We start from the raw sequence: 18,811 nt of genomic DNA on the forward strand, positions 1-18,811 counted from the left end.
GAGTTCCGACAGAATATTTCACATGAACCCACAGTGAGTTTTTGTTCTTGTATTGCGTTAGTTTTGAAAGACTAAAAATGAACCTTTAGTTCGGGTCAATTAGTATGTTACCGTTCGGCAACAACAAAACGGGCACTCTTAACGTTAGAAATGCCGATACACAGTAGCGCAACTACTGCTGATGAATGCTTTCCCTCCTTCCCACCCTCGCTTCTAAAAGAAAGAGTGACAGTAAATGCTTTTTTCATCTCACCTTCAAGCTGCTAGCTTTTCTGGCAGGTAAGTCGACACCATGGCATTCTGCTTGCTCAAATGGCTCTTTATCTAAGGGACATCGTCGATCACCACCTTGGGAGATGGCTCCATGGCAAAATTCGCACAGAGCGTGCGAGCACGGCAACAGCACCGTCCGTTTTGAGATCGTTCGGCAGAGGCCGCATACACGTGAACTGGGAACCTCGTCGACGAACTGCGTCGGTCGCCAGTTGACGCCGGCGATGACGTGGTCTCGAAAACGGTGCACCCGTCCTTGTCCATGATCCGGCATGGCGGTGTTCTCAGTCACGAGTCCTAGGTTCGCACAAGAGCGCAGTAGCCTTTTCCCCGAGCTTATCTCTACTGAGCGGTGTCATACACTTTGGCGAAAATAGCAACAAGGACAGATAAAACGATCCCTGCACTCAATATCGCGTACATTAATTGCGAGCTTTTTTCGTACTTCGACCTCTGCAACGCGGCGAGGAACAAGTGATTCATGATCGGCGGCGACAGTCGTTTCGCGTAGATATCTACCGCGGATTCCGCCGTAGTCGGTGCATACTGTCACGTATTAATAAAAGAATAAAACTTGGTGCGTATTAGTGACGGTGCAGAAGGCAGTAAAACTGTGTTTGGCGTAAGTGGCGTTTTATTGGGTGAACCTGTGCCTTTAAAGACAGGCTACACTCAAAGAACAACGATAGCGGCGAACACAATCGGCGATCGTCAAAAATCTGATCTGCCGGTCAATCGCATCGGCTTTTATGCATAAGTCATCGAATGATTCAGAGTAATCGCTGGTACCCGTGTGTCTTCCAGAAAGTTCCACACAATTCGCGCCGCATATGCAAACACATTGCACAAGCTTCGGTGACAACAGACAGCATTACCAGCAATGCCTTTTAATACAATAACGTGCATTGGGCTACAATATTTCCACACTAAGGTCTTTCCCAATTCCTGGTTCGGTCTTTCGTGAACTTAAATTAGGATTGGGCCACCTAATCAAGTAGGAGCTCCTATGGCGACCGTGATGTTGCACATTGCGTCCTTTTTCAAGCCGTGGGAATTTCACTTTGGGAGATTTGCTGGCTGCTTATTTGCATTTGGGAACCGGCGGCCCTGGTCCCAGGAGCTACATTTAGCTGCTGATGACAACCCGAAACTTTAGTTCGTCGTTTCGAAGGAAACCCTCTGCCTTCAATGCGAGCAATTTCGTCTTGAAGTGGATGCCGGCGAAGGGAAATCCTGACCTAAGTTTCTGCATGGGGCGATCCTTGGCCTCTTCATCGTGGATCACCCACATATCGAAGGCTGCCGACAGCAGGCACGACGTATCGAGGAACCCGCCGCCCTCTAGGCTTAGTATCAACTGCTCAGTTCCCTCTCTTCTGCCGGCCGAGAGGTAGAAGATGAAGTACGTATCTCTGTCGTGGAACTGTGTCACCGCCGCGAACTTGCGACACGGCCCTGGATGGTCGAATCACTCAGAAGCGCTCCTGACGGTCAGCAGGTATGTCCGCCGTTCCCACTCAGTGCCACGATTCAATGAACACGAGAGAGTTTTGTTCACCACGTGGCACAACGAAGGCCCGACCGGTTTGCAAAAAACGGCAGTCGTTCGCCGGTCGGCACGCATTTCTTGACGCAAGCCATCGATGGAGGAGACCGTCGCTTGGGACAAGAGCTCCAACTTCCGCAGGATGAGCTTTTGCTCCAGACTCCATCTTATGGACTCTCGAGTAAGTCCTCCTTCACGAAGGAAACCCCTGTCTCGGAGAGCCACCTTTTCCTGCTTTGAAGAGCCACACTCGAGACCATCTGAATTGAGACCTTCCCTGAAGGATGACGACGAGGGCACTCTGCCGACCAGTTGGGCCATTTCTTCAGTGAACCTTCGTTGGAATTCCGCGATCGAGCGCGCGATTTCCAGCAACTGCGCCCCTTGGTTCTTCCCGTGTTCCACGAGCGCGTTTATTTGAGACTGGAGGGCCGGCACTCGATCGCTCTGCGCGTCGCTCAGCCACATCTTCAAATCCCTCGCGGCTGCATTGTGATCCTCAGTGGTGAGAGTGCCATCTTTAGACGACGGGTCTCCATCCTTTGCAGAGAGGGTCTCCGCGAGGCACTCGGACATGTAGTGTGTCGGCAGCTCTTTGTGCAGTACCGTCTCGCCACACCGTGGGCATTCCACCGTGTGAAAGTCACATTCGTGCTCGTAGTGCCGCAACACAGCTTTCAAGGCACCGACGAATTCGCAGCCCGCGGCTTCGTTCCAGCAGTGAGCCTAGAAGAAACGGAGAGCGAATGCGTGACCGTACTGCTTGCGCAAAAAATAACATACGGAGAGTTCACATTTTCCCCGTCATTTTTTCTTTCCAGCATGTGCAAATGGACACTACCCTGCACTAACGTATAAAGGCTGCACTTTTTACGTTAATGCAGGGGTTATGCGTAAGAGCCGCCCGAGGTGCGGCTCTTACACGGAGAAGGGCTATTTCGGCTTCAGATTTCCGGACGTAAGTAATCCCATGGTCTCTCTGTACTAAACAGAGCGAAGCAATCGCTATCGATGATGATGCTGATGATGATGATGACTCGTAGGTTTTTCTGGCCCAATCACTATTGTTTTTTTGTGATTTCATTTGCTCCCATCATCTCTGCTTTCAATATTTACCATTGACGTACGCATCCTTTTTTGTCGACGCAAAGCCTGTGGCCGGCTGCACGCTTTCCGAGCTGATTGGCCACAACATTTTCCTCTGAATGCAGCACAGTACGCTATCAGACGCTTTCTTCTACACAGGGTGCTCAAAATCAAGTTTTATGGTTTTCTTAAAGTTAGGCGTTGGAAGGCACGCGAAGACCACCTGTGCAAGTAAGTTGTGCTGCCAAGGGGACACAAAGTGACATGATACTTATCACGGTCAGCAGCCCGATTATTAAAATTGCATAGTTAACTTTTATGTTGACTGCAGTATGTGGGTGTGTTTGTGTAGAAAAGTTACAAGCAGCCGTCTTTCTACACAGTGTCAGTTGGAAGAGCTAACCAACCGCGCCCCGGCGACAGACCGTCCGACGTGGTTCGGAACCAAGGACCGCATGACAGATTACAGTGAAATCACGAAGGCCTACCGCCTGGCTCGCAGGACTTTCCCACCCCCGCACCCAAGACTGAGTCGAGCGGAGGCGGTAGTATTGAGACAGCTCCAGACCGGATCGCTACCGAGCCCGAAACTGATGAATCGTATGTACCCCGAGACATATCCGACAGATATGTGCAGAGTCTGCCGGAGGGAGACTGCAGACTACACGCACGTCTTGTGGGACTGCGTCAAATATCCAGAAGATTCAAAATCAAGAACACTCCCACCGCGGCTCGAGGCAGCCGCGAAGAGCTATGACCGAGACGATCAGCTCTGGGCCGTCCAGCAGGTCCTCGAGGCGCTCGAAAGGCAGGGACCCAGCGAGCCGGCAACGGCGAGCGGAGACCCGCGCCGAGTAACGGCGACTTCGAGGATGACGTAGGCCCTCGTCGGGGCGCGCGCGCGCCCAACTGCAGGCATAAATAAAGTTGTCTCCAATCCAATCCAATCTAGTGTGTGTGTGCTCCTAGGTAACAGAGTCCAGATTTTAATAGTCATTCGCATGATTACGCATCCAAGACAGTGAAGATCAGCTCAAAGCTCCTCCATGATCGGACGCGGCTGTTGCGTGCGGCATTTAGTCCGACAACAGGGCGGAGGCATAAGCAAAGATGATAACTGTTCCCCTTCCCCTCTATAGGCTGGCGAAATCAAGATATGACAACGTGTGTGACGTGCAGTTGTTGCTCTTGATTTCAATAAAACTTACAGTGCTTGGAAATCGGCAGCCGCTTTATTTGCTTAGCCCAGGCAAGGACCGTGCCCGCTAGTCTAGTCACCATTACGCATGCGCACTGCCCTCCGGCTCCACCGCTCGCGCCATTATCTCGGCATGGCAGCTGCCGCCATCGTTACAGGTCGCGACCGCGTGATGCCACAGCGGTTCAGGGTTCATCAATTTTTTTTATTTCGCCAGCCGAGACGGGAAGGGGGACAGTTATTATCCTTGCCAATGTCTCCGCCCCGTTGTCAGACTAAATGCCCCATGCTACTGCCGCATCACATCAGGGAGGAGTTTTGCGCCGATCCTAACTCTCTTGCATGCGTAATCATGCGAAGAACAATTAAAATTTGGAGTCGGAGATCTCGGAGCACACACACGCTAGAAGAATACTTTTAACTTACACTGTGTAGAACGACAACTGCCTCTAACTTTTCACTGCAAACATACCCACTTACTGCAGTCAACAAAAAGTTGATTATTCAGATTTAGTTAATTGGGCTGCTGACAGCGATAGCTATCGTCTCACGTTGTGTCCACCTGGCCACATAACTAATCTGCACAGGTGCTCTTCGCGTGCCTCCCAGTGCCTAATTTCAAGAAAACCATAAAGCTTGATTTTGAACACCCGGTATAGTGTGTACGCGAGACAATACAGCTGGCCGAACGAGCTTTATAAGGTGGGCGTGCTTCTCTTTTTCAAGTTTTCTTTTTGTTTTCAAATTTTGTGCTGAAGCTAACTTATGGGGTTTTACGTGCCAAAACCACTTTCTGATTATGAGGCACGCCGTAGTGGAGGACTCCGGAAATTTTGACCACCTGGGGTTCCGTAACGTGCACCTAAATCTAAGTACACGGGTGTTTTCGCATTTCGCCCCCATCGAAATGCGGCCGCCGCGGCCGGGATTCGAGCCCGCGACCTCGTGCTCAGCAGCCCAGCACCATAGCCACTGAGCAACCACGGCGGGTGGTGGGGGGTACCGGCTTCAAAAGCAAGTTTGTCGCTTTTCTTTCTTTTTTCTTTGCATAAAATATATAATTGGGATCCCGAGTCTATGCAGGAGTACGTTTAACTAAATCAATTGTTCACAGGGAGATCATTATCATGAGAAGAAAACTTGCAGAATAGTAAAAATGGATTGCACTGCATACTGCCCGCATTACCAACTCCTGACTGGGATCTACCACTTTAGTTAAAAGAGAAAAAAAAGTGTGCCATCACTGCATAATACCGGTGCTAACATATGGAGCAGAAACTTGGAGATTAACGAGAAAGCTCGAGAAAAAGTTGAGGACGGCGCAAAGAGCGATGGAACGAACATTTTTTAGGCGTAACGTTAAGAGAAAGAAAGGGAGCTGTGTGTATCAGATAGCCTACATTAAAATTGACATTAAGAGGAAAAATGGAGCTGCGCAGGCCATGTAATGTGTAGGGCAGATACGCGGTTGACAATTACAGTTACAGAATGGTTGCCAGCGAAGGAAAACGCCAGTCTAGGTCGACAAAAAATTAAGTGCAGTGATGAAACTAGGAAATCTGCAGGCGCAAGGTTGGAATTAGCTAGCGCAAGACAGGGGTCATTCGAGATCGCTAGAAAAGCCTTCGTCCTGCAGTGGACAGGCAAATAAGCTGATGATGATAACTTGGTTTAAGCCTAGCTTAACAGCAGGCTATTACCATAAGAAGGAACAGGCACACAACGTACAGTTAATCCTAGTTAAATATGTCTGACCAACAAGGCGACATCGCCGTGCTGGTCGAGTTGATTTATATGTGGTGCAGATTCTGTGACCACGGTATTAAGGTTCTTCCTCTGATGCTCACAAAAAGCATTAAATACGCATTCTAATGGCCCGCTTAAAACACGCCAAATGGGGAGCCGATTCATGACGTGGTGGTGATATTCTCGGCACTACTACACGTTTCTGATATATCAACGGTCCTGGTCGCGTCGCATCACAAACCCTCTGACTTTTGCAGTAGTCACTCTCGCGCAGTCGTTGAGAGGCACGCCGACCTTCGCCGTGTCAACACAGGATTCTTATCGTCCTCCGATAAAGGTTATTTCCCAATGTGGAGCGTAGCTTTCATCTTATCTGCCCAATATGGCTTCCCAGAGTTTTTCACAAAACGTTCCACTGTGAACTAAAACCAGGGCACCGGACTGACCGACGTTGGGAATCGGTAAAGCGTTATACCAAGCCACAACAGCCCCCGATTCACTTTGATGGGAGTGCTGCTCGAGATGTCAGAAGCAGAGCGTTCCATTTGGCGTGCAGTTTGAATTCGCTACAACGAAGGACAGTGGAAATAATGACCTGTTCCGCGTTCGAGGAATTGAGTCCTGATACCAAATGCACCTTTGCTTAACAACTAGACGACTGACGCAGGAAGTGAGAGAAGGCACAGGAAAGAGCGTCACTGTCACTGTTTGATAACGAAATGCAATATCTAGATACACTTTTTCTTTGTTGTAATGCTGGAATTGAAAAATGCGTACTCGTGTAATCCTCCACGTCTCCTTTGTTATGCTAGAGCTTGGTATATCACCCTGGCATGTATGCGCAATCAAAGTTGCAAGTCACCGCTGTTTCGTGTCCTTCCTCTGAGTTTATACGTCGGTCGTCGCACTGCTTACCAGAGATGCAACATTACCGATGTGTCCGTTCTTCCACCATTGCTGATACTATTATCAAGTCATCGGGAGTTGCATGATCAAAAAAAAAAAAAAAAAGAAAGGACGAGAAACGTTTCGCTCTGGCATTGGGTAAAGTGTACATAATGTTCTCGTACCCTGAGATTGCTTGCCTTCCTGACTGGCATGACAATTACGGAGCAGTCATGTTCCTCGAAAGGCTCTCGGTCCAAGGGACACGAGCCATTGCCTCGATTGGCGCTGCCCCCATGGCATGGCTCGCACAGGAGGTGTGCGCACGGAAGCAGCACCGTGCTCGGTGGAATTGTGCCACACAGACAGCATACGTGTGCCTGCGGAACGTCTTCGGCAAACCGGGTGGGCCTCCAGTTGACGCCGCCGACCGCGTGGCCGCGGACCCGGTACAGCCTCGCTCGTCGCTGATCAGGCATGGTGGCGCTGGGAGACACCGGGACCGATGTGGACAAAGAAAAGCAGACTTCGAACACACCCGCCGAGGCCTCCACACTGTGAATGCATAGCGCCAATCTTTCGTCGTGTAGCCGAATTCAAAATATCTATCTATCTATCTATCTATCTATCTATCTATCTATCTATCTATCTATCTATCTATCTATCTATCTATCTATCTATCTATCTATCTATCTATCTATCTATCTATCTATCTATCTATCTATCTATCTATCTATCTATCTATCTGTCTGTCTGTCTGTCTGTCTGTCTGTCTGTCTGTCTGTCTGTCTGTCTGTCTGTCTGTCTGTCTGTCTGTCTGTCTGTCTGTCTGTCTGTCTGTCTGTCTGTCTGTCTGTCTGTCTGTCTGTCTGTCTGTCTGTCTGTCTGTCTGTCTGTCTGTCTGTCTGTCTGTCTGTCTGTCTGTCTGTCTGTCTGTCTGTCTGTCTGTCTGTCTGTCTGTCTGTCTGTCTGTCTGTCTGTCTGTCTGTCTGTCTGTCTGTCTGTCTGTCTGTCTGTCTGTCTGTCTGTCTGTCTGTCTGTCTGTCTGTCTGTCTGTCTGTCTGTCTGTCTGTCTGTCTGTCTGTCTGTCTGTCTGTCTGTCTGTCTGTCTGTCTGTCTGTCTGTCTGTCTGTCTGTCTGTCTGTCTGTCTGTCTGTCTGTCTGTCTGTCTGTCTGTCTGTCTGTCTGTCTGTCTGTCTGTCTGTCTGTCTGTCTGTCTGTCTGTCTGTCTGTCTGTCTGTCTGTCTGTCTGTCTGTCTGTCTGTCTGTCTGTCTGTCTGTCTGTCTGTCTGTCTGTCTGTCTGTCTGTCTGTCTGTCTGTCTGTCTGTCTGTCTGTCTGTCTGTCTGTCTGTCTGTCTGTCTGTCTGTCTGTCTGTCTGTCTGTCTGTCTGTCTGTCTGTCTGTCTGTCTGTCTGTCTGTCTGTCTGTCTGTCTGTCTGTCTGTCTGTCTGTCTGTCTGTCTGTCTGTCTGTCTGTCTGTCTGTCTGTCTGTCTGTCTGTCTGTCTGTCTGTCTGTCTGTCTGTCTGTCTGTCTGTCTGTCTGTCTGTCTGTCTGTCTGTCTGTCTGTCTGTCTGTCTGTCTGTCTGTCTGTCTGTCTGTCTGTCTGTCTGTCTGTCTGTCTGTCTGTCTGTCTGTCTGTCTGTCTGTCTGTCTGTCTGTCTGTCTGTCTGTCTGTCTGTCTGTCTGTCTGTCTGTCTGTCTGTCTGTCTGTCTGTCTGTCTGTCTGTCAGTCTGTCAGTCTGTCAGTCTGTCTGTCTGTCTGTCTGTCTGTCTGTCTGTCTGTCTGTCTGTCTGTCTGTCTGTCTGTCTGTCTGTCTGTCTGCGCAGGAACTACCGCGGAGACTTCACTTCCGGCTTTGTAAACACGGACGTCAAGCCCACTCCTCACTTTATTTCTGTATTTACTTATTTATTTATTTATTTTTGAAGCAGGATGGGAATGATGCGACGTACACGAATTTGTGAAAACATTACGATTCTTGCTTTTTAGGAAATGTGACTCGTGAGAAACATTACTGAAGCCCTCCTAGCAGCGCAAGCTCCTTGCACGGCAATCTCTCCTTTAGCCTTTCATCGAAATCGCTCAACTTATTTTTATCTTTTCTTTTGGGGACCATCGCAACGAAAGCTATTTTCTAGAATACATGGGAAACGATTACTCACCGTAAGGGTTGTTAGTAAGGTATTCGTGTTTACCATCGCTCTAACACGTCAAGATTGCTTTTTGAGCCAAAAAGTACGTCATCCAAACGAATTAGTCGCGAACGTACGAAACTAAACTGCCGTTAGAGAGAGAAACGATATTATGACCCCGCTATTATGTCATGATTTCTAATAGTAAAGCAGAGTGTACTAGCGAGGACAGGAAAGAAACTGGCGCGTTTCCTTTCACGCCCTTATTTGCGGCGTGCCGGTCTTCTTATCCAAAACGCTCCACAAAACTTCAAGAGTCTAACCATCAACAAAGGTTGAACTGCGAAAAACAACTACGCCTCTCTCTCTCTCTCTCTCTCTCTCTCTCTCTCTCTCTCTCTCTCTCTCTCTCTCTCTCTCTCTCTCTCTCTCACACACACTCTCTTTCTTTCTCTCTCACTCACTCACTCACTCAGTCACTCACTCTATCGGCTCTTTTATGAGAGAGGGCCGGGAAGAACTTAATCGCGGATGCCAGTTGAGGCAAACAGAGTGTATGTCTCTTTACGCCGAGAAGCGCGACCCTTGGCAACGTGGGATCGTGACAATTTAATTTCCCTTGTCTCCGCTGTTAATGAACAGATCTGAAAAAAAAAAAACTCTCAGGTTGAGCGTTCCTTAGACAGCACCGTACAACGTCCAGAGCATAGCCGAAATTTGCGACAGGTGCGAGGAGTCCTTTCACACAATAAGTTTTATCCTAATGAAGCCCATCTGAAGGTCCTTGACAGAAGCAGTACGAAGGGGTGCAAAAGGTTCTCATATTCATTTTGATCACGTGAGTTTTCATTAAGGGCCCTCTAAATAGAAAAAATTAGGTCAGGATGTGTGAGCGGAATCTCCTACTACATTAACAAATAGCCATCATACTGTGAGAAGAGGCAAATTAAGCCAGGACAAACACAGGAACAAAGGGCTGTTCATGACAGTGCCTTGATAATCTAGCACCAGCTGCCAGCGACGTCATCTATTTTTACGCTGACTAAGCAGGCCTATCAAACGTTTTTGTCGGTAAATATGAACCACATGGCATCTTAATGGAGCCAAATACTGAACATAGAATATTTTGAGAATTTCAGCAGTGACAAAGCGGCCCAAATGCGAGAAAATAATTTGAAATCCGATGACGCCACACTGACATATACAGGCGCTGGGGTTCGGGGCGAAGGTTGAGAAACTATATTTAGATCTTCATTTTTATCCTAATAACAAATATTTTGCTACTAAATTAACGGAAATGGAGTTTTCAAAGAGAAATTTATCAGTGTAAACTCATCTAGTGTTTTTCTTCTGTCCTATAAAGAGACAGATAAAAAACAGATAAACAGAAGCCGCAGTAAAAAATAAACAAATGTAAGCAGTAAATGAAGCAGCAAAGTGTTTGCCCTATTTCTAGGTTTAGTTTAGCGCAGCATGATTGTTTTGTCAAACCTACAGAAAAGGTCAGCCGATCAGCGTGACAATATGCCATGGAGTTGTGGTCAAGCTTGTTGTTGTCGTTGTTGTTGTTGCTGTAAAGACAATCTTTTAGCCTCCCCTCCGTCTGTCAGGTATAAGGAATAGGTAAGATAAAATTTTCATAAAACATCGGCATTGCCGGGCGGACAGAGATAGATGTTCAGAATTACATGAAACAATGGCTTGATTCTAGAAATATATGCGAGCCTTTGGTGGAATTGTTATGCGTCTGAGGCTTTTTTTTTTCATATTTAATGCAAGTTTCCTAAGAGTTTTCATAAACCAGCTTAACTATCCTTGTTTGACAGCAAGAATATTGACAATGCTTTGCGACGTTCCTTCTAAACCTCCTTTGCTTCATGTATTCATACATTTATCTGGTTAATTATTTTGTTGGAAAGAATAAATTGCTAAATAATTGAAGAATGATTATAGCTGTTGAAATAGGAGCATTTGTGGCAATAAAGAAGCTTTTTGCAAACATCAATCTACAGTCAATTAACTACGAAGAAAACACGCGTTCAGCAGTTTTCGCATTTGGACTCAAGTCAGTAAAGTATCAGCAATCGAAGCTCAAAAGTCAGACAAACAAATTTCATGTTCAACAAAATCACCTCCAAAGGAGGTAAGAAAAATGGAGACAAGCAGCACATGGTACTAATACCATTGCCATTAACACGTAAGCAGGTTCTTGACATAAAAGAATGACAACGTTTTGTTTATCAAACCTACCAAAAGTAACCCAAGACAGGCAAGAAATACAAAATTGTGTTACCTCTCCATCACAAGAATAAAACATATGCACATCACTTTCAATACTTTCGGCAGACTAACCAGGCTTCTGCCACGTGCACCTCCATGAAGTGAAATCGTGGAGCATTTGGCTTTTGAAAATATGTTTTACTGAGCGTTTTCACTGGTTTACGAATTGCGTGTGACTCTGTCACATGCATGACATTGTGAAAAACGAAAAGCAGAGAAGACTGAAATTTGTGCACCCAAACCTAGGAGCCAATAGCAGTCATTTGCCGAGTACATGCCAGATGGAGCCACATACCGCGACCTCCGAAAATACTGGGTCAGAATATACATTTATATGTATAAAATTCTGGCCAGTCTGCATGAAGCTTTGGGGATTAAATGTGTAAAGAGGAGTACGCTAAACGTGTAGGTAGGAGGCATTCAGAATATTTATAGGTAGAAAAAAGAAGAGTGTTGTCGAGTAAAAGTTGGTGTATAGTCTACTAATGATGTAATCATGGGTTTATTGTAGACATCATGGAGTTGGTATTAACACATATCGAACGATAGCAATACTACACATGAACTCATCTGGATAGTGACGCGCGACACCCGCTCAGTTAAGAAGCGGATTTCCCTCATTTTCGTAATCATCATCGCAGCTGATATAGAGATATCATAAAGGAGCGGGGTGCAGTGAGCCTAGATGCGCAAGCCCATCGCCGACACAAGGCACATGAGGCACCGAAATTGCGATTCGGGAGTCCTTCAGCTATAGTTTTTATGCAAGAACGTTTTAGTTTTTTTTTTTTATCAGAAGTGAAAAAAACCAGGTGCGGCCAACAAGTGGCAAGATGTTGGGGGACGATGGAATCGTTGAACGAACATGGCATACTTTGCGGCAATAGCTTCTGCGCTAAGACCAGAAGTATTCCTCAAAGCAGTATACGTACTACTCTCAGACGTATATTTGTGGTGAGAGGTAGGTAGGGTTGGCTCAAAGTGTTTAAACCACCTCAATTTTTTCTTTTTTTTTTGCCACCATCGTGACACCCTCGCCGCCGCTAAGACTCGAACCCTGCACTTCAGCATGAACAGCACAAATGCTATAACCACCGTATCCGGTGAAGTTCGACTCGTCCGTAAACAAACAGACCACTTGGAACCGTGCTAGAGGTATCCGGGACATTTTGTTTCGTTTATTTTGGTAAAGAAGCCACCCTTCTTTTACGTGGCACTGTTTCGGCACACCCAAAGCGTATGGAAAGAAAACTAGAAAGCACCGAACACAGCACGGACCGCGGCCAGGAAAAAGGTCGAAAGCATCCGCAAACAGCTTGTACATCAGAAGTCAATGCTTTTTCTCGAATACACAATGGCAACCTTTTGTATTACTGAATTACGTCAGTAATGTTGTACTATCAATAGTAGTCAGTAGCATTCTATTACCGGCGGACGTCAGTAATGCAATACTATTGTATTACTACTGATATAATATTACTGTTTTGTATTACTGACTTAAATCAATAACACAGAACGTCGCCGTTGTGTATTCGAGAAAAAACGTTGACTTTTGATGTGCAGGCTGTTTTCGGATGATTTTGAGCTTTTCCTAGCCGTGGTCCATACTGTGTTTGGTCCTTTGTTCTCTTTCCGTAAGCTTTGGGTGTGCTGAAGTACGAGAATTACTCCGAGGCTTTCGTGCTTTCCGTGGTCAGTGGTCTGCGCTCTGTCCTGTGTTTTTTTCTTCCTCCCCTATGCTTTGTATGTGCTGAGACAATGGACTGCCTCGAAAACGCATCAACTATCCCGACAACAAGCATAATTGGCGCTCCTTACAACTGCGCGCTCGATATATTTCTACATGCTCGGCTAATAATCTAATAATCTAACACCATAGAAGAGTTATACACATGGGCAGCAGAAAGTTGATGAAGCGAGGATGTGATTAAGCGCTGGGCGCAATAAACGAGATGCACGTCACGGCAGTTAAAGAAAGTAAGCATTAATCGGATCATACACTTCGTGTATTGCTCGACGGCATTCAGAACATGTTGAGTGCTTCGATATGTAACATGGCGCGGCAGAAGCACCGCAGAAGTATTCGTTTTTGGCAGCAGTGGCAATAAAACAAAACTTATCCCCAATGACAGTGCATTTCCTGGCATAATTCTATACACGTCAAATGAGTTATCATTCTTAAGCTTGTTTGGTCACCATGCGGTGTGAGACAGTGAGCTTGCCGGAAATTCCTCTGAGACTTACTAAATGACTTTTCTTCTCTCCTTATCTGTTCTTCCCTTTCCTCAAGTGTAGGGTAGCCAACCGGGCACGTCCGTGGTTATCCTCCCTACCTTTCCCTTTTCGTTTCTCACTGAAGGATCGCAAATTCATAGTTAATATAGAATTAGTTAAAGCAGGAATTAGGGTAGTTCACGCAGTTATCACATATGCCAAAGTCATCTTGAAATATTTTCACGACGGTAAGTTGCTGGACCATCGATTTTCGGGGCATGCGAAGGGAAAACTTGTCGTGCTTGTAAAGTGTGCGACTTTCGCACTGCGTAGTGGTTTCTTAAGTTCTCTCGTAGTGCTTGAATTGAGCTTAAATACACAGACTCTTTTTTTTTACCAAGATCTGTAAGTGGCACTAAGAGCTTGATTGTTTCGATTCGTCTTTCTACATCTAGCATATTTGGGATGGAAACAGAAATGCTTCTGTTCGTCTAGTGTCGATTCCCGTGCTTTCTGTTCATGTTTTCAAGCGCTCCCGGTGTGATGGGTCGGCGTTCGTCGCAGCGTCATTGAAGATACGAATGCACAGAGCTCTGAATAGAAAAAAGAATTCATGCTTTACTGCCATCATTGCAGTCGTCAGTGTTTTACAGCCAGCACAGTGAAAAACTGCACGTTACTATGGTTCAAAATGTTGAGGAAACGTTAATAAGGTTTCTATCAATATTAGGCCAATAAAAGCAAAAGGTATAAATGGGTTCGTGCCGATTGCTTCATTAATAAAATCCTTCCGGGAATAATACAGCAATACTCTAGTCCCCCTTCTGGCAATATTTGCTTAACTACAGGAATTGAAATGAGAAAGGCTTCCGGCAAAAATAGCACAATACCAAGACTTGTCGGAGATTACGTGATTCTTACTTACAGAGAAGCGCCAGTATTGTTTCCCGCTCGTCAGTCAACAAAAATGCAATGCAAACAAGCCTATGCGTACTGCCTATTGTCGATTTTAGCGTTGAAAACATGCTAAGCAGTTTGTCTTGTAAATATGAAAAATGAGAAATTTCAACATAGCAATAGCGCCATTACGGAGGTCCTTGTCAAAAGCACAAGATGCCCATTTACTTTTGATGGCCATACTAACACCGAACGGCCAACATGTATTTTTAAAGGCGTTATACACAACACTTGCACGTCTGGCGACAACTTATGCAGACACTGGTAAATTTCACGCAATAACATATGCACCCGGCTGGGAAAGCCTTTGTCGCAAATTCAGTTACAGGGCGCACTCGTCTAGCAAGGAGGCTGAGCAGTGGCATCGCGTGCGTACAACAGTGCATATTTTTGTGCGAGCAAAGACCGAGGTGTACAGTCAACAGCAAAATATTCCGAGATGCGCTAGCGCGTGGCAAAGTGACCGTCCTCCCCATCTAGCAGTGAACCCCTGGTGTCGAGACCGACGCCTGCACGCATGCGCGTCCCTCCGAGACTGCAAGCGTGCATGTTTCCGCGCTTCCTCCTTGCGCGCCGGCGATATCCGAATGTAGCCGCAAGGTAGCACTCTTGCGATATGCGCTGTGGCGGCGGGAGGAAGCGGAAGTGGAAGCGGGAAAACGTGCACGCTTGGAGTCTCTGGGGGACGCGCATGCGTGCAGGCGTCGGTCTCGACACCAGGGGTGCACCACTACAAGGGGAGGAGGGTCACTTTGCCACGCGCTCGCGCATCCCGCAATCTTTTGCTGTTAACTGTACCTGGCGTCATGGGGATCGAGGCTACATACAGAAGACACTCAGCGCTTCAACAAGGCGCCCCAACCTATTCGTCGACTACGACTACGTCAAACTTCATTTCACCGTCGCGAATGAAGCCACCCTCCCGGTGTTGCGTGACTGCAGTTTTGAACAGGCGATCCGCCTTGCTGTTCTGTTCGGCGAAGTATTTTTCCAGCGCGCAGTTTCTCTCGGGATCTTCGTGCAGCATCGTCACGCTCGTGACGGGCGAAAGCAGGCGCGACGTGCGCAGAAAGCCGGTGCAGGACACGGCCACGAGCAGGGCGTCGGAGGTGGACATCGCTCGGACCGCGAACGACAAGCAGGCGTCGGTCCGGTGCCAGCGCACCACTTGAGCAGACGGCCGGTCCGGGCACGCGAACAGACGGTCGGCGTTCCTGACGGTCAAGCGATACGTCACCAGCCTGTTCTCTTCGAACGCTACTCTCTGCGACGTCGCCAGAGTTTCGTCCGGGAATAATTGCAAGAAGTTCGGAAGCCGCTCGCAGTAAGCGGCCGGTCGACGATCGTACGACGGGGCGCTTTGTCGCAGGTGTTCCAGGGCCGTGAGCGAGACGCTCGCGAACACCTCCAGCTTTCTAAGGATGATCGCCCGCTCCTTGATCGACGGGGACGAAGTTCCCGAATCGGTCGCCTCCTCGTGAACTGCGCCTCCTCCTCCTCCTCCTCCTGGACGAACTTCGGGCGCCGAGTCTCGCCTCGAACGACGAGCTATCGGCCGCTGCCGGGATTCGAACTCTCGGTGGACTTTCTCGGAGATTCTGCCCGCGATCGTTTCCATCTCGCGTTTCAAGCCGTCGTCGTAGTCTCTGATCGCCCGGAGCAGCTGCTCGGTGTGGCGGTCGAGTCTTTCCACCAGCTCGTTGTGGTCTCGGCTGACCGCCGAATTCACGCTCTCCGACACTCGCTGCATCTCAGTTCTCAAGTCGCGCTCGTAGACTTGCAGCGTGCGGGTCATCTGCAGCAACTGCAGGCCTTGGATTTTGGACTGTTGGAACAGTTCGTTCACTCGACTCCGATTTTGAAGCTCGGTCAACGAGTCACTGAAGTGCACTGTCAACTCGGCCAATGCTGTGTTCAGCTCGTCGATCGTCAAACGACCGTCGTTCGATGTCGGCTGTTGCGTGCCAGCGGGGACGGCGCAACCGCCGAGGTAGTGGGCCGGCAGGTTTCGCTGTAGGACTCGTTCTTCGCAGCGGTGACATTCCACCGCGTGGTAGAGGCAGTCTTCCTCGTAGTGGCGCAGCACGGATTCCACGGTGTCCGTGAACTCGCATCCTTCCGCTTCGTTCCAGCAGTGGGCCTGAATACGCAACACCGAAAAAGAAAACTTACAGCACGTGTATGTGCTAACGCTGCAGGCGTACATCAAAACACAGCGTCAGCGACAGTTAAGATGCTGCTAAACAGTGTGTCGGAACGGAGCGAAAATGAAAAAAAAAAAAAGATTTTTACGAGCACGAAAACGTAGCTGAAGCGTCACTTATTGTTTCGTTTGGGAACGAAACGGCGATATTTTTTTCATCGGTTTCTGGTTCAAGGAGAAAGACTGAAATACGAAACAAGTGACGTCAGATAACGTAAGAATTAGCGCTTATCTCAGGTAGGGATAGTGCAAGTGATAGCCGGTCGAACGCTCTACTATAAGCCTGCCGATCAGTGCACTAGCAGATCGGCATCGTAGGAAAAGACAGAGCTTGCACGCTGAAGAGCGTATCATATTGTTTTCTACGGGCGCGACACTTTGTTAACGGTATTTGATTGTTCAGTTATATTCGTTTAAGTTCGTTTTATCGGAACAGCGCTCTCGCATTTCGGCGAGTACACTGGGTGAAGTGCTGCTTCTGAGATCTTGCTCAGTGCATTGACTCAATGCACTGAATTCTCTGAATTCATAATTCAGTTATTGAAAAAAATACTACTACGTTTTTATCGTTGCTTTGCTTCGAAAACTTTTGGGTGTGAACCAAAACAGTTATGAACCGTAGCAGATCATTGTTTTTTTTTCGTTCCGGAGCAGAACCGGAAGGGGACGCTTTTCAGTGGAAAAGAACTAAAACCAGAACGAAAAGCATTTCGTTCCGACACCCTGCTGTTAAGTCACGATTGTCAGGTTAGGCTATGTCCTGGGTTGCCAGAAACTCTCGATCCGTTAGTCATTGGCTGAGAGCACCACCTCGGGCCAGTCCAGGACTGCGAGGCACGCTTATAATCTAAGAGGCCGCCGACTATCGTGCTCATTAAAAACGAGGTGACACTTCCGGCGTGCCCAACGATTTCTTGTCGCAGGATATGCCACGGTGCTGCAACGGCGGTTCGAATCCCAGTTGGGGTAACCACGTTCCGACAATTATGGAACGCAAAAACGTTCGTGTGCTTTCATTAGGTGCATGTTAAAGAACCCCCGAGTAGAAAAAAATGCTGCGTAGCCCTCCGCTATGGTGTCTCCCGTGGGTTACGAAGTAGTCTATCTTATTCGGGGACCTTCTATCCCAAGATTTCACGGATGCAAGCACAGGAAGCGTCATTAAGTAACTAAACATGGCGGCACGCGCTACAGCGTGGGTAAACGAGCGTATAGTTTCATTCTGGCATAGCACTCATCTGCAACGCTACGCGACCACTCACGCTCACCTTCAGGCTGTTCGCTTTTCTCGCCGGAAAGCGGATCGTCTCGCACTCCTCTTCGTCGAAGGGCTCGCGATCCAGAGGGCACACGCGGCCGCCATCCTGGACGCTGGCTCTGAGGCACAGCTCGCACAGAAAGTGCGAACAGGGAAGCACGACCGTGCTGTTGGGAAGGACGCCGCACAGGCCGCAAATACGAGACTGCGGCACGTCCTCGGCGATCCGCGTCGGCCTCCAGTTGACGCCGACGACGTCGTGGCCTACGATCCTGAGCATCTGCGCGCGCTTTCCCTGATCTGCCATGCCAACGTTCCGGCCACAGTCGCCGCACTGACGGTCCACGGGTGTATGTTCGCTTCCCCGATGCCCTCTGCAAAGTCTAAATCATTGCCGCTAGAAGTGAAGGGCGGGTTCATTTCGTTGTCACGGTAACGGATGAAGAGTTGGGTGCACCATCAGTGACACGTGCCAACTTGAAGACGTAGTTCGCGGCGAAATCTAAGCACAGCAGCCAGACAAGAACATTGAGAAGTGCTTCAGCGCATGCACGCAACACCGCCAAAGTAACACGACAAATGCTGTTGCGCTGCATACCGTGACGTCACATATTGGACTACAGAACCGAAGGAGCGAGCCATGGTGCTTATCACGTCCTTGCGTTCGCTGCCCTTCCTGCAATTTCTGCTCGTCTTCGCATTCACTGTCCCGGACATCGTATAATAAATCTGCTGAGTAAAAAAGTAAACTAAGTCAGAGCAAGGTTCCGCACAATTTCGGCGTACGGAAAAAAAAAAGTTTGATTTTTCCCGAAGTGCAATGCGTTGACACAAAGCAGCGCAACAGGAAAGAGCGCAAATAACATCAACCGGCGTCAAATATGACGTCAGCGAGTGCAGTAGAAAAATGCCTGCGTAGCAGAAAAACATCACCGGAAAAAGAGAACTGCAGTCGACACTTGATAATTCGAAGCCTTGCATCAAAGTGGCGTCACATCTCCATTGCAATGGCGGTTGAGCTACTTCAATA

General features: G+C 48.0%; 1 protein-coding gene across 1 annotated transcript; it reads right to left on the reverse strand.

The window, feature by feature from the left end:
* Positions 1-1,140: 1,140 nt before the first annotated feature.
* LOC126527403 (uncharacterized) lies at positions 1,141-18,303 on the reverse strand. The gene is made up of 5 exons (XM_072284506.1): positions 17,792-18,303; positions 15,195-16,460; positions 9,779-9,798; positions 6,920-7,310; positions 1,141-2,545 (listed from the first exon to the last, which is right to left on the reverse strand). The coding sequence occupies exons 1-5, from the start codon at positions 18,086-18,088 to the stop codon at positions 1,742-1,744; spliced, it is 2,778 nt and encodes a 925-aa protein (XP_072140607.1). The 5' UTR covers positions 18,089-18,303; the 3' UTR covers positions 1,141-1,741.
* Positions 18,304-18,811: the final 508 nt, after the last annotated feature.

Source organism: Dermacentor andersoni, chromosome 9 (assembly GCF_023375885.2).
Source record: "Dermacentor andersoni chromosome 9, qqDerAnde1_hic_scaffold, whole genome shotgun sequence".
NCBI classification, from domain to species: Eukaryota; Metazoa; Arthropoda; class Arachnida; order Ixodida; family Ixodidae; genus Dermacentor; species Dermacentor andersoni.

Coding starts and splice junctions, on each gene's coding strand:
- LOC126527403 (XM_072284506.1), bottom strand. CDS start 18,088: ATGGCAGATCAGGGAAAGCGCGCGCAGATGCTCAGGATCGTAGGCCAC. Junction 16,461..17,791: donor GAAAAGCGAACAGCCTGAAG/GTGAGCGTGAGT, acceptor TTGCGTATTCAG/GCCCACTGCTGGAACGAAGC. Junction 2,546..6,919: donor GGAAGGCAAGCAATCTCAGG/GTACGAGAACAT, acceptor CGTTTCTTCTAG/GCTCACTGCTGGAACGAAGC.